This window comes from Zootermopsis nevadensis, unplaced genomic scaffold (genome assembly GCF_977971745.1).
Source record: "Zootermopsis nevadensis isolate Lab colony 2312 unplaced genomic scaffold, Znev_1.0 Znev_ptg000017l, whole genome shotgun sequence".
NCBI lineage: Eukaryota > Metazoa > Arthropoda > Insecta > Blattodea > Termopsidae > Zootermopsis > Zootermopsis nevadensis.
In genome coordinates, this window is record NW_028259149.1 from 11563738 (window position 1) to 11579666 (window position 15929).

Consider the following 15929-nt stretch of genomic DNA (forward strand, 5'->3'; position numbering starts at 1 on the left):
TTGTAAAGGATTAAGAAAATCAAGAAGGACTGGGTTTTAATGGAACATATTAGCTGATTATCAATTATTTGGGTCTTTCTTTGACCATTTATGTATTTTGACGTTTTTAGGCTGGATCTTATACTGTGGACTTTTGAATTTTCATCATTTTCATTAATTAAATTTGTTAATCAGTGTATGGTGGTTAGCACGCGGGAGCTTCCTAATTCGAATTTCGGCTCACAAAGAACCGTTAAATGTAGAATTAAGACTTCAAAAATGTTAATCTTCGTATCGGAATACAGAAAAATTAGACCAAAATCGGGTTACGAAACCATGAACGGTTTAAGACCGCGAGGCTGTTGGAATTGGCAGTCGGGAAATGTATCAGAGAACCTTAATCAGTTTGTTTTCAGTGCGAACATTGCAGCTGAAATTTAAATTGCAAACGAGACGAAGGTGTTCATCCAAGGACTTCTTTGCGAGTGAGCTGCGTAGTCAGTGTGTGACGTCATTAAGTCTGGGCGTGCTGAAAGTCGTGTGACGTAATTTCCAACTCTAGCGACAGACTGGTCGTGATTTAAAACGCTGTCAACAGTAATATTTAAATTTAAATTTATTTTAACAGGTCTTTAACGAATTTCTTGCTGTATTAATGTCCACCATGGTGGAAGGTTATGATCTGGTTACCTCAACAGAAATGCAGGCCACTTTTTTGTTCAGGACGTGCCACGTTCGTTAGCCATCATTCGGTGTTCTGCCTCCGTGGTTTTCCTATAATAATGCCGTTACATTGGAAATATAGTAGTAGGAGATTTTGAAAACAAACGAACAACATTATAGGCTAACTTGATGTATTAAGGGTGTAGACCTAGGGTATTTGAAGGCATCTATTAACGTTGCTTCGAACTTCGTCTTTATGTGGTGATAACATTTTTGTAAACGAATCTGTTGATATGGATTCATTGTGATGTAATCATTAGCTGTCATGTAGAGGAAATGCTACTATAAAACTATGTGGTTGCATTACTTTCATATTTATAGTGACAGTCCTGAGTTTTGAATTGCCCTGTTTGTTGCATTGAAGGTCAGGCATCACCGATGAAGTTAAACCGACCTCATATCTACCAAGCTACGTTTCTAAGAAGAAATAGCGTTTTAAAGTAAAATTAAACAAAATTGATAAGAAGATAAGATAACGTATAGCAAAATATCAAGGCGTGCAAACATTTCAGCAGATAGGTTACAGGGATTTCTAGTCTGAGCGAAGAATCTTTTCACGGTCAGTCAGTTTCGTGTCTTGACCATAGCACGCACAATGTTTGCTCCATTAGTCCATATTTAGACCGCAGTATCCCCGATAGTGTCTGCTAATGGATGCTTCATTTGCAGCAGAAACAACTGCTACGTTCTCTTCGTGGCCCCAAAGCCTAATTTTAATCTTATCTTTCTCTGATTATTGTAGAGGCTTCCTAAATCTTTGTAAGAGTCTACGTGGATGAGCTTTTTGGTTGCTGTAAAGGCAGAGAATTTATTTACTAGCTGAACGACTATTAGCGTCTTACGTAGGGCTTTATTTCATGAAGGTGGTAGGGACACTTGAATAACTAATAAGAATGATAAACAAACACATTGACAGACATTGTGATACCATAAGGCAGGTTTTGTTTAGAAACGAAACTAGGCAAGGCATAATATTAAAAAATACTACAGTGGTTAAGGAGTTCTACGACTTTTATGGAACATGAGAACTTCGTCATTTGACTTGAATGTAAGATTCGAGGTTCTGACTTCGGCGGTTATGAAGATGGCTGTCTTTTGGGTTGTATCCTGGTACACGTTTTCGGACGTTTCAGAGAAGCTTCCTGCCTCCATCATCAGGGCGATGATAGCGACGCAGCAACATAGAAGACAGCCATCTTGAGGCATGCATGTGTGTCTGCATGTATACGTACCACGCACGTGTACATGCAGACACGTGTTTGTACTTGTGGATCTGTACAAAAATTGAACGGAGAAGGACAGACAAAATGTTAAAATTAAATCTGGCTGAATATCCTTGCCTGAAATGTTATTCTATTCCCCGGGATATTGCGGCAACTTCTTCTACAGCACAGAGCTGCGTGTAGCCTAAACAGGATCCTGCAGGCGAACTCACCAGTCAGGGTGGCGACGAAACTTGGTGGAAGCTACTGAAACTTCTGACCAAAAACAGAATTTTTTCAGAAGTCTCCGTTTTTCTTTGGGTCTATAACCGGGTTAATATCCACAGCTTCATAATCAATTCATTTACAATAGCAGTATGAACGAAACAGGAGTAATAGTTTTAGTCAGTGATTAATGTCTTTGGATTCTTTTGTTATTGAGCGGTACTTATACTTGAAAACGCCTTTATTTTGGACTGCATCAGGCGTTTTTTAAAACACTTCATCTTATGCCTTATCCTATACCTTCGCTTCTGAATGTGACTATACTCCATTACAATGGTTTTACAAAGGCTGTATACAGTCGAACCAGCGACTGGCTCTTAGTCCGTTAATGCACAGAATTCATTGCGATAGCTCCATATTTCTGCACAAAAAACTGTAATACGCCTGCATTACAAGAGATTCGAATGGCAGCCATCTGGGCAACCCGTAATCTTCCTCTAAAAAGATAATAGTGTCGATCTATAGTTCAAGAATTGAGTTAGTTACTTCGTACCTAGCTCGGTCTTTTGTTACTGGGCTATTTCACAATTTTGTAGTTATCTTCTAAAGTGTATGAGAAATAGGTTCATTGTGTTGCCATTGTCAGTGTTTCATTAGAGTTTCTGTCGTGTGAATAATGGTAATGACATCCGTCAACGACCTATCGAGTTTGTACAGTCTGTGCCGCGTAAATGTTCGGACGTGTTACAAAACTACTTTAATGGGGTTTAGTGTTGTGCTTCACTACAGGGAAGTGATAGTCACTCAGCCTATGGTTTCCATTGTTGAACACATTGCTGGAGAGAGGGGTAATTTTTGGGACACACACAATAGTGACGTGGACACCATGAGCGCAAGAATGAACTAAGACGCTCAACTAGATTTATATTAGTGCAACATTGACCTATGTGATGTGGCGTAAAGAAAATTTTTGTAACGTCAGTGTAATCTAAGGAGTAATCTACCCTTAATTTCGTGAGGTAATTTAAGTTTGTTATGTCGTTACAGGGTGCTGGATACCTGCCTTTTGAAAGTTCTAATAGCTTTCCGTTTTAAATTAAATACGTATTAGTAATTTATTTCGTCTTTCGTAATGTCACGCTAATTGACTTAATGATCTCAGTGATTACTTTATAAATGAATTGTAACCGATATTTATAGTGTTCCAGAGAAGACAAATTCTGTTCTATTAGCCCAATTACATGTTCACGAACTTAATTTGTATATTTATATAGTTCGCATGCAATAGGCTGATTTTGTTAGCAGTTTATGACTTCTTGAGGCTCAAAATTATTCTAACTATAGTAGATCTTCACTAAGGGCCTAGCGATTTCACTTACGTTGATTTCTTTATCAAGGACAAGTTTTAAAGAAATAAAATACATAGTTGTTAGCTTGAAACTTCAGCGTCCAACCGCACCAGACTCTGGTTTTAAGTTTCTGTGAATTCAGTAAGGAGCCTTATATCAGTTCCATCCATTTACTTTGTTAGTGTTTTCCAATAGCAAAGAAGGTATGACAGGCAAACATGGTTTTTGCCAAACATGTCCATAAACCTGCATGTACCATTTGCAGCAGTGACGCACCTAGCTGAAGGATTGTCTCTCTTAAATGCACTGCTCACCTCACACGCTGAATGCAGAAAATACTCTTATTTGACTCGAAGGCACACGAATACCAACAGTGTCAGTGATGATGATAGTAATAATTCACTTCTTTACTAAATTATTAATTACTGGTGTGCTGCATCAACAGCCAGAATACCATAACAATAACTACAATAATAATAATACTCACTGTAGCCGCCTATCTCGTGGTTCGAGCCGTGACTACAGTTTCATCTGGCCTGCAAGCATCCGAGTTATGACGGCAACACGCCTGAAGTTTTTGGCTGCTTGTGGACCAATTAAACAATTCATAATAATAATAATAATAAAGTAGATACGATCCAAGTTTTTCCGTTTTTGTACAAAAGAAAAGTTTCGAGACTCAGGCTCGGAGCGGTGAACGCATTGGACACTCTCCTCCTTTCCGTAGCAGCGAATGTACATGCGCGTCGCAGAGCGAGGGGACGCAGTGGCTTCCCGCCCCAGCAGCGGGTCACACTGGGTCAGTTTCCATGTGCCCGGCCGCGTCTCGTGATGTGAGTTTTGTGATCAATGTGTTGGCGGAGCCGTACCCCTGGGGTTACAGGGGGAAACTTTCGGCGTTGGCTACGCATAGACGATTCCACTGTCGGCCCATCAAACAAACAGTTACATTTAATCTCCGGCGAATTCTTCTGTGGAACAGATTTACTTAGACGTTCTCCCAGTGAGCGAAGACAAGAAGAAGGCGAAGTTATGGAGGGTCTGAAGGCATTGCAACCTGACACATCGTCACCGGCGTTTGAAATTCAGGGGACTCAGAAAAATACAACAAGGCCTAATAGTTCCGGTAAACTCCTTCAGCTGACACCACTGTGGGAATACGTAATCAAGAATCAACGAATTCCACCCGAAATCGACAAAGATATGTTGTTCGCGGAGTTTGCTGCTCGTTTGTCTGATCTCGAGTGGGAAGTGCGCGGGCACGCTCTTAGGGTTCTCGTGGATCTGATACCGGTAATGGAACTGAGTGAATTGGACAGATACATGATGCCGGTTCTGCTTAAGGAATTGACGTACAATCTAGGGCACTCAGCCCCGTCGGTACGGAAAGGGGCGCTGGATACACTAGGGGTTTACCTAAACCAGTCGACTGACCCTGAAACGGTTCTCCGGAACATTGTAGTCGAGGGTCTCGAGAAGCAGACATCAGGAAGTGTAGCGAAAGGAAACATTGCTATGGGTGTGATTCTCAGCATTCCGTCCCTTGTCAGCCCTCTCCTTACCCCAACAAACGGCATTGTACTTATTTCTCAGACAGGACTCATTCATTTGGTCAGCGCTTTGTCGAAAAAGTTGGTGCATGACACATACCAAGAGCAGTCTCTCAAGACACTGGTGAGGATAAGGGAGATGGTGGGAGAAACAAGGTTTGACCGTTTTCTTGAGGGATTTCATCCTCAGTGCAAAAAAGATTTTGATATCCTCTGTCAAGTCTACGACGTGAGAATGCACCTAGGTGATTCTGGTATCGATCTGCATGTACCACCTCCTGCAGAGGACTCGTTTCTTAAAGGGAATTCCCTGGACAGCTCGAACAGTGGACATGGATATTGGAGTGACGGCTCAACCCCGCCTCTCGGAGCAACGTCCTCTTCAATAATGTCTCCGGAAGATGCACTTCTGAGAGACCAGAATCAAAATCTAATCTTTCTAGGTGACAAGTCTGGCAGTAGCGAAAATATAGTAGATTCTCCATCTCCCAAAGATGACGCCACAGGTAACGTCGATCTGATGAACGAAGTGGACCGTTTCTCTACCGAAGACATCGAAAACTGTGAACGGGATAACTCTTATGGCGGAGTAGGCATTATTGATAATAATGAGTGCGGAAATTATAGAGAAGTGTACTCAGAGAAAAACGCCGGTATTCAGGGGATAATAGCGGATAGACGTTATACGGATGAAAATGAGGAACTTGAAGTGGAAATAGACGAGAGGGCGGTGTCTCTTTTGGCAAATAAAGAAGATACGAATGAAACTTTGACTGTGATGGCGGGAGATGCATTGGACGATGACGTCCTGCACTTCAGTCGCGTGATTCTTGAAACTGAAATTAAATTCAATGAGGATGCTGCGATAATGATGACTATATTAGAGGAAGGAAACAGGTCTCCAGAGGAAAAGTTTTTCCATGGCGAAACTGCCCTTGCCGATCAGGGTGAAGAGACAGAATACGCCGAGGGAAGTGGAACTGGTGTAGATAATGAAGGTTACAGGGTGTACAACAACGATTTTGTCATGAAGGTTCTGACGGATGATGAGGATTACAACGACGATGATGATGTAGCCGTGTCTGATCAACCTGTAAGAAGAACTCCACGTCGTGTTCGGTTCGGCGGGGAGATGGTGATGATGCGCACACCGGACAGCGAGGAGACCACAGTCGAACAGCAAGATGGCGACGGGAATCCGCCACAGGACAGTGAAGATGGTGAAGTCAGTGGCGGGCGTATAATATCACAGGACGATCATGTAGATGAAATTGCAGTGAACAGCGCTGTTCGAGTAATCACACCAGACACTGCCGGCGACGCAAATGTCTGCAGAAAGGAAAATTTGTTACGCGAGTCTTCAAGACGAGAATCGATATCGCAGGCAACAGATGGTGATATGTTACGTGAATCGAGACGGCAATCGATGGTGCATGGAAGGCAAGACAGGCTTGGCGATTTGAGACAAGATATGTTGGAGGAACCGAGACGAGACTCTGTAGAATTTGTGAAACAGGATATGGTACTTGATGTAAGACGAGATTTACTAGACGGCAAAAGACAAGATTCCCTTGAAAGCTTACGGCGTGGTTCTGGAGCAAACGCTAAGCAAGAGTTTATAGAAACCGCGCCGCTTTGTGCACCTGGAGACGGAACAGGAAGACCGTCAATGCAGGATTGTTCAGAAAACACAAGGCAGGACGCTGTAGAAAATGGCAGAAGCGTTTCAGAGCAGGACCTGAGGCTAGAGTCGGTAGAAGATAAACGAAATGTGTCAGTACAAGACACGAGACAAGATTCAGTAGAAAGCGGAAGAAAAAGGAAGGCGAAACTTACAAAACAGCGATCTGTAGAAGATACAAGGCAAGAGCAAGTAGAAACAACGAGAGGCATAACCGAAGTCGCGGGAGGAGACGTGGGACAGAAAGATAAAAGAATGTCTTCCGTTCTGCAGAGTCAAATTCCTTTGCCCATAATTCCTGCTAGGAATAAACCCAAACGACCGAGTTCTCTGTATCGTCAGAAACCGCTGTACTCGGAGATATCAGCAGACATGCAGGAACAGTCTTCCGACCAGGCTGCAGTCAAGCGAAGTTCTCGGGAAAGTGTGAAGGGTTTTGAAGGGAGTGTGCCACAGACATCAGGGACGTCTGAGAGGACTGAGGGTTATGGGGATGCAAAGGATGATGTCGCAGGACAAGAATATCCTGGCCAGAACTGGGAGGAACTAGGAATTGTGACAGAATCGGTGCTGGAAGATCTTCATGATCAGGTGAGCAGGTCGCGGGCTGCGAAGTTTACGTTAGCAGTAAACCTGAAAGCCGGCCAGACAATTTCTGCATATTTTATTTTAACTGAAATTGGACAGTACTGTTGAAAATATTCTTTGTCAGTGGCACCGAGAATATAAAATGTTCAGTTTTTAATAATTCTCATGATCAGCAAACTAGACCGTAATGAATTACTGTACCTTCAACCACGTTGTTGCCATTTTTTCTCAAGTTAATTATGAAATGGAAGCTTTTATTGGCTTAAATGCAATTTAACCGTTCAGAAGGAAAATATATCAATATGTATGACGGGTTAATACATGTCAATATATACGAGGTCTGTTCAAAAAGTATCGGACCTTTGGCCGGGAAAAATACAATTACTCACCTGGAGGTCTGAAACCCTAATCCCCTTCAAAGTATTCTCCTTGGGACTGCACACTCTTCTCCCAGCGGTCCCACCATTGTTGGAAGCATTTCTGGAAGGCCTCTTTGGGAATGGAGTACAGCTGGGCCGTCGCCGTCTCGTGACTCAAATCCGGTCCTTTTCAGCTTGGGGGAACAGCCAAAAATCACAAGGAGCCATGTCAGGAGAGTAGGGAGCCTGACGAACCAGAGGAATGTTGTGTTTGGCCAAGAAAGCCTGAATCGTATATGAGTTTGGTATCATTGATTAGGCCATGTCACATATTTTCATAATCAGCTCCCATTATCAACATAATTATTTTTTTTTTCCAGTAATTATGGATTAGATAATATTAACACACGTTCTTCCGTTATAATGGACTAGACCACAGCATCATCGTAGGCTTATTATATGTAGCTGTTCATTATAACCAGACCATATCAACATATCTTACGCGCTCTATTCAAAAGTTTACATGTTGCGTGCATTTACTCAATGGTACCTACATAATACTTGGTTTTGTGGCTTGGAAATATTTTATTGGTTTAAGGCCGATCGTAATAACCTCACGTAATGAACATCGCTTTCATTCATGTTAGATGTAGTCTTTCCGATTTATTTGTGATTCTTGCTCCACGTGATAAATGTCATGCGATCGATCCTTTCTGCTTCCTCAAGGCTATTCGATTCGCTCTTCGTGTCAACACCTCCATTGTTTGTGTTGCTTGTAGACGGAGACGTTTGACTTGGGCAATACCCATGATGCAATGCACCGGAACACAAAAGTTCTCAACCTGTGGTAGGATATTACGTGATGAAGGTCAGTTGATGAGTCATAAGAAACAACTAGAGGTTATCGGAACACTAAATCACTGCAGTGCGTATTGTACAGTCTTGTTCATAACTTAACACCGATGATTTGTACACTGCGCAAATTTCTGTTGTTTTTAAGATTGAAAGAGAAAGATAAAAGCATGCCCCGAATGGAGTAAAAAGGTGATATTTGAGGTTCTCACGGCGGCGAGTATGAAGATGTCTGTCATCTGGGTTGTTGTGTTCTGTTGTCTGGTAGAAGTTTATCGACATTTAAGAGTTTTTTCGCTGCCAACATCATCAAGGCGATTTCTACGAGACTGCACGACGCAAGATCCCAGAAGACAGAAATCTTCAGTCGCCAGATGTATTAACCACGTTTCGAGAAGCCCTAGGTTTTTTAATTCTTTTATTAAATTGAAGTGAGTTGATGCTGGTCTCTAAATTTGACTTGTTCTCCCCGCTCCCTCGGTTCTCAGAATTCCAATTGTAAGTACAGTTATTGAAAACAGTAAGTTCACTGACCTGGAACTGAATCCGAGCCTCCGTGATAAGAGGCCTGTTATTAACATTATGCTTACGTCCCATATACTGCATATAATTCAGTAACCTTGGTAATGTTATAAAATGACGATAAATAAAAGATGGATCAGTTTTATTATTTTATTAATGCAGAGTTACGGGGTACTACGTCTTATGAAAATGATTCGTTGCATCTAGTGGCAATAAAACGTATTGTGCATTATGGCAATGAAAGAGGGAGGCGAATAAAATGTCTTACTGTTACACTATAAAGTGTTTAGGTTTTGATACCATTGTCAGTTCATCTCTGCTGAAACTCTGAAGAGGTCGCGTTAATGATGACCAGCATGCAATGGAAACTGGGGTGGGTGGATTTGTGTTTGAAGCACGCAGTAATAAGACTGGCGGCGATTACCATAAACTTTGCGTGTACTCGGAGAAACGAGGTCAACCTCCCTATATCATAAGATCGCTGAGGGTTCTCTCTCCTTTCACGCGGTGTCTAGTTTGAAAAAAGAATATGGCATGATCTGCGTCTTTTCGTTGACCGAAGAACCATATGTATGTTCGTGACAAAAATGTGTGTCATTTTGTTTCTTAATGACGTTAGGCCCACTTTCATAACTCTACAGCACCTTGAATTTCTACTGTTTGCTGTCTTTATTGGAATCTTTACCGATGTCTTTCCGTATCCTAATTAAATTCTGGTCGCCAGGTACAACCGCCTAGTTCCTGGTGTGTGATGACTGTTTAATTGTTGGGGCAGAACGGTAATTCGTATGTTGATTGTTTCTAAGTATTCGTTAACATTTTCCAATGGACGTGAAGGCTTCCGAACTGACGGGAGGTAGAAGACGCAGCGAGAAATGCTAGTGAAAATTTTATTTCGCGTTGAGATAGGGTTGGTAACCCAGAATATATTAATTATTGACCTCTGGAATGAATTTAAGATTTTGGTTCCAAGGGATTTCGACCTATGAGAATCTGGCAGAAGTCCGTAGCAGCCACGCGTTAGGTCGAGGTCTTGTGGAAACATTTGAGTAACATTAATAAAGGCTAATAGGTGACTTTTTACTTTATTTCAGTAGGTTTTATCGAAACTTGTTCTCTGAGATCACACTCGAGTGGAATTATATCAAACCATGACTGTATAATCACAAGTGGATGGATTTTTATTTAAATTCGACATGCAATTATCGCCCACGGGGCCTTTGATCTTCGATAATCACCCTTGGGCGGATTTATGTTTGACTGATCTCCGATAATAAGCCTCGGATGTGTTTATATTGAACCTTCAGATTTTCATTGTAGAGTTTGTCTGTACATACTACACAGCGCTTACTTTATGCGCATGGTCTTGGAGCCTATTCGTGACTTACGTCAGTTAGTTTATTTCTATGGTAAACAGATTTAATCTTTGTTTTATGGAGAGAAAGTATGGATGAATTTGTTTCAGCTTTGTCCAGCGCCATTTTAACTCTTTTTTACTGTCCAGACCAGTGGGCATTGTGATTTTAAAATGTGTACATGACTGATACAAGTTACTATGGATTATTACTAAAATTCGCCAACTCATTCAACTTTTTAAATGGTCAGACAACAAGAACGGGATCTTTACATGTACACGCGTTTTTAAGCGAGAAAGTGGTGGGTAATCCCCAGTTAACCGCGTGGGGAATCCCAGTTACCTACTCAGGCGCTAGACGACCCTGACCACACGTAGGTCACTGACCCTTATAATTCTCACGTTACTGACACATTAGAATTCTGGCGAACACGTAGATTTGTTACCCATGCGTACATTTCCTAACTTGTTTAATTCACCGTATCCTCAATGTCGGACCAAAAATCGAAATTCCTTCTATGCGCTACGTTTCAGTACGTTATTATTTTAGTGCGTAACATTTATGGAAATTCGTGCTAATTTCCATGAGGCAATGCCCGTGTACGCGTGTGCGATGTGGTTTAAGTCACAGGTCTGAATGCCATGTGGTCACTTTGTCGTCTTATATATGAGTGTGCTGCCCTACTTCTTGGTTGATTTGTTTTCCAACTTCAATTACCGCCGGGAATAAGGCATGACTAAATCAATACTTAGACTTTACGCCAGTGTTTCTAATTCATGGAGATTGACAGTAAGAGAAATGGTTCATCTAGTATATATATATATATATATATATATATATATATATATATATATTAGAAAAAATATTTTAACTCATAAGGATGTTACAGTGAAAAACTTATTCTTCAGCCTCGAGAAGTAAATGCATTAGTTTCTTATACAATGTTCGTAAATAATTCTTGTTTTTATTTTTGTACTTTGACTTTCTTGATTGACTTATTTAAAATATATATGGCCCTCGTTTATATAGCATCTGCCTAACAACCAGGAGGAATTTCTACATATTTTTCATTGAAATATTATGCATAATATGAGAATTAAACGTTATACCAGTATGAAACAAGCATCATTATAAAAACAGAATTCACTGGCATTAAAGATTGCAATATTTAACTCCTTCATAAACTCTGTTTGGAGCAACGTGTTTACATTAACGTAATAAAAAATGTAGTCTACGAAACTCAAATGGAGATCGGTTGTGGTCGATTTCAGATCACTTGTCATGCCATTGCATCCCATACGTTTTACTAAATGATGATGTCGTTCGAACAGAAGACTTCGCCATTTGCTAAAGTTGCTATCTGCGTGTTGGGAACGGATCTAGAAGCTGCGAATTTTGAAATGTTTCCTATATGAATAGCCTACAGAAAAATGCTCCTTACAACAATGTATCAGAATAAATTAGTCTAAAATTTTCGGCGCTGCTCCGAGCTGGCATCCGGTCAGATGACTCACGAAACTCATTTCCGTATTTCGGAGATCAATAGCTGGCAATAAGCTCCATTGTGTTTTATCTAGGTCTGCTATGCAAATTAGATTGATTCACGGTAAAGTATGCTACTTGCTGTTTCACTATATGCATGAACAGTCTTTTTCGATGTACCGTGTTTTTCCAAGGTACCAAATATTTGGTACCCTTAATGAGGTTGTGTTGTGACACTATCATCAGATCTATAAATGAAGACAGTTGCTGCTCTTAATGCTATTTATCTTAAGCCTGTATCTTATAATCCTTTCGGTCTGTGTTCTTAGTTTTCCTCTGTCTGGATGATACGCGCCTGTTAAATTGATTGCGTCCTTCCACCTTTGTGTTCTTACGCATAAAACGACTCGAGAATGATCTAATGGATTTTCATGAAATTTTATGCTGAGAGGTGTTACTAAAATTTGCCCACAAATTCCAATTTTGATTAAGATCGGTCAACAACAACGGAAACTTTACGTGAAAAGATAATCTTGCGTGTTCATATGCGATTTTTTAAGCTGTTCCGTTCGTTAACTATCGTTTAATGCATGCAGCGATTACAATGCGGTGCCACTGCGATGTATGAGCCTAATAGAACATTGAACAGTGCGAATATACGACTGTATATTTAAAGATTATAGAAGATACGTTTATGGACTTATATGGCTCAGGAGAAAAGTATTGAACAATATTCTAATTTAATTTGTTACGCCTATGAGAAATCTACTTAGAATGTTCTAAAGAAATCTGCAGTAAACTCCGTATAGGTGAATAATTGTCTGTTGTATTACCTGTTCATACCACACCGTGCCCATACTTAGTTTGTGAGTTTTCATTTCACTGTCATACACGTGTAACCATAATTGCCCTGTTGTCACGTGTGGCTCCAAGAACGAGCGCTTTCGATAATTTTAATATAAATTCTTGTCGATTCTGCGACAACCCCGTATTGCTTCGGCAACTTCTCTGACACACCAGTTAAGCGGGTCGATAGCCCGACATGCTCTTTGTCTTGTGTTTTATTTAATACAACTACGAGTTAATTAAAGCATTATAAATCATTTAAAATTACAACACATGGATCTTAATACGAGATTAAATTCTGGAAATGTTAACTACCGTGCAGTTCAATCGGTTTGTATTTCTGTTCCTTACGTAAAAACTTCAGTTTGAAGTACCCAGGCCTATAATTATACCTGACGTTTTATATGAGTGTCAAACTTGGTATTTTACCGTAAACGAGGAATATAGGACTAACGTATATTAATAATTATTCTTGATTATTATTAGCATCCATCTCGATACTCTGCTACTGCTACTCGGATTTGTACTGAAGATGTTCTCTGACCCTTGTGCTCTGCTGCAGGAAGAATGGGTGTCTCGGATTCACGGCATCGAAAGCCTGTCGACAGCCTTGAGAGACCCAGAAGTACTGCAGACAGTTCTTCCAAGCATGCCGTCCCTCCTACACTGCCTGATGGTGACCATGGCTGAGGACCGCAGCTATCGCGTAGCCACGTCCTCTATCGGTGCAATGCGCGGCCTCATCACCTCACTGCCCCACGCGGTGCTGCAAGACCACCTACCCCAGATCGTCGTCGGCCTGGCCGGACACATCGGTGGTTCCGGCTGTGTGAACCTCAAGATCGAGACTGTGCAGGCGGCCAAAGCGCTCATGCAGATTATGAAACCCAACTCGGTCGTCGAAGTTCTGCTTTCCTCGGACTGCATCGGGGCAAAGAGTTCTAAGGTAATAAACTGCTAAGTAGCGGTTAACCTTTTAAAGTGTAGTGGTAAATTTTGTCCCAGTTTCCAGTTTTTATTTATGTATTTCATATAATTCTCAATGTTAACGGGAATTATTTGCTTAAGTAACGTTAATACATAGACTTCTTAACTGACACGAAAGTTATTATTACGTGAGAGACAACGTCTTAAGTTTTTGTCTTGTTAAATTCCGTTCTAAAGTCGAAAATATGTGATGTCACACACAGTCTCTGTTTAAGATTAGGCTTTTATAGTGATGAAGACTGGTTTTCTGAGTTGTGACGCCACAGTGTTGTAGGTGCTTTGGCAAATTTCATATCTTTTATTTACCATTGTGGCGTCATATAGTGCAAGGCTTCGAAAATTTTGCTTTATTGCCTCATACCTTATACTGTTTGCTAGCAGACACCAGACAATGAGGAAGGAAGGAAAAGTGTGGAAAATAAAGAGTTTATATTTTTTTATTATTTAGCAGTAATTTTATTCGCCTGATAATGCCTGAACATTACCGCTGCTCGTGTCCCATACGTTAGGAACTGTAGTAATCTTGGAGTCTGACACAGCTGATACAAAACGTGCTTAGTATGTCCACCGTTCACACCTGTGCAAACTGTCAACAAGTTTTTTTTCGGTTAAAGATAACGTCGTCAGTAACTTTTTGCTTGATGTCGCTGCTGATGGAATTGTGAATTTGTTCAGCGTACATTCGGGTTCTGACGTGGCCCATAGGTAAAAGCCGAGAGATGTGAAGTCAAGAGCTCGTGGTGACCAATACACACGTTTGTCTTTACTGACTGCCGTGAGTCCCAACTGTGACAAAGAGAAGACATATATTTCCTACGATCTCCTATCTGTGAACACCCTGTACATTAAGTTACAATAACATACGCATATGTTGTACTAAGTAAAATGTGAATACAGCATTTTGTTTGTTTCAGATGCGTGAGAACTCATTGTTGTTCCTCATATACGCCACTCTGACGTTCCCCAGCACGGAGTTCCACTGGGATCAGATGGCGGGTCCAGTGGCTGCAGCTGTGGCCGATCCGAGGCGTCGGGTCAGACAGGCAGCGCTAGATGCTTTGTCGGTGATCGCGCAGTTCGCCACTCCGAGCCTGCTGGATGAGGCTGTCAAGGTCGTCGCGGACAGGCAGCCTAATTTGTTGATAAGAACAGCGTACCTGGCGGGCGTCCAGGCTCGCCTTGCACGACGTCAACTGCCTACGACCTCGCCCGACGGACTTATCTTGTACGTTCCGCAGATACCGTCAGCCCGGAAGGGAGGCTTCTCTGGCACTCCGATAGGTACCTGCTGTCTTGTAATTCTTTGTCAGATGCGTACACACGGAATTTATAGGGACGTCTACACCAAGAGATCGAGCTTGGTGGGAGCAGAGCTGTAATGACATGATGAGTGTTAGCAGTGGCCGCGGTTCCCCTAAACTGCATTTCCCAATAGCTGTTTTCCATGAACGTTCGAGACTGCAGCCTTCTCTTAAGTGCTTTAGACTTGCGCACCCACGCGTAAGAACACCTCTATCGCGTATGTCAAGGGACTACTAAACATGTATTCGATCTTGTTTACTGTTTAAAGAACAATTGTATCTATGTATATCACTTTAAAATTCAAATACCCCTGGGTTTTTCTTACCCACAATGCATACTTATGGGTTTCGTATGATTCTCAGAAGAAACAGCTATTATTTTCTTAATTAAGTGTTTTTTTAACGGGGACACTTCGTTTTCTGGACTTCGTATTTCAAAGCGGAAATTGAGAATATTGTCTATGATCATAGGAGGTGTTGTGTCGTAATCGAGGTAGATAATAGGACTCGGATATGGGAAATCCGTCCTGCGTACAGGCCTACAGAAAGCCACAGATAAATATCCATTCCCCTAGAAGAGTTCAAACCCGCTCCTCTCGTTTCGTCTTTCCAGCAGGATCAGTAAAGAATATGTACCGATCACTGTCCGGACTGCCCTGGATTGGCAACCCCTGGTGCGTCTCAAACACGCGCCTAGTATAGCAGCAGCTTTAGGCTGCCACTGGCTCTCGTCCAAGCCTTGGGAGATGGTGAACGCCAGCGGTAGACGTAGCGCCTCCAGTATCGTGGTACAGCGCTTCAGTACAGCTTCGTATTCTTACAAGTGACGGAGAACGAATTTGTATCTTCTCTTGTATTATGTTACAAGTCTCTCGACTCTTTGAACGCATTAGTATTCAGATCGAAAATTGTGTTTTCACACGCAATG

At 41.5% G+C, this 15929-nt stretch overlaps 1 protein-coding gene across 2 annotated transcripts in view; it reads left to right on the forward strand.

Annotated features, from left to right (window-relative positions):
• Positions 1–4254: 4254 nt before the first annotated feature.
• The window catches only part of LOC110839469 (TOG array regulator of axonemal microtubules protein 1), a 51276-nt gene continuing 39601 nt past the window's right edge, over positions 4255–15929 (forward strand). For both annotated transcript variants that reach the window (XM_087350432.1, XM_087350431.1), the window contains exons 1-3: positions 4255–7300; positions 13276–13659; positions 14615–14981. In XM_087350432.1, coding sequence (XP_087206558.1) covers positions 4328–7300; positions 13276–13659; positions 14615–14981 — 3724 coding nt within the window. In that variant the 5' untranslated portion in view covers positions 4255–4327. The remainder of the gene's footprint in view (positions 7301–13275; positions 13660–14614; positions 14982–15929) is intronic.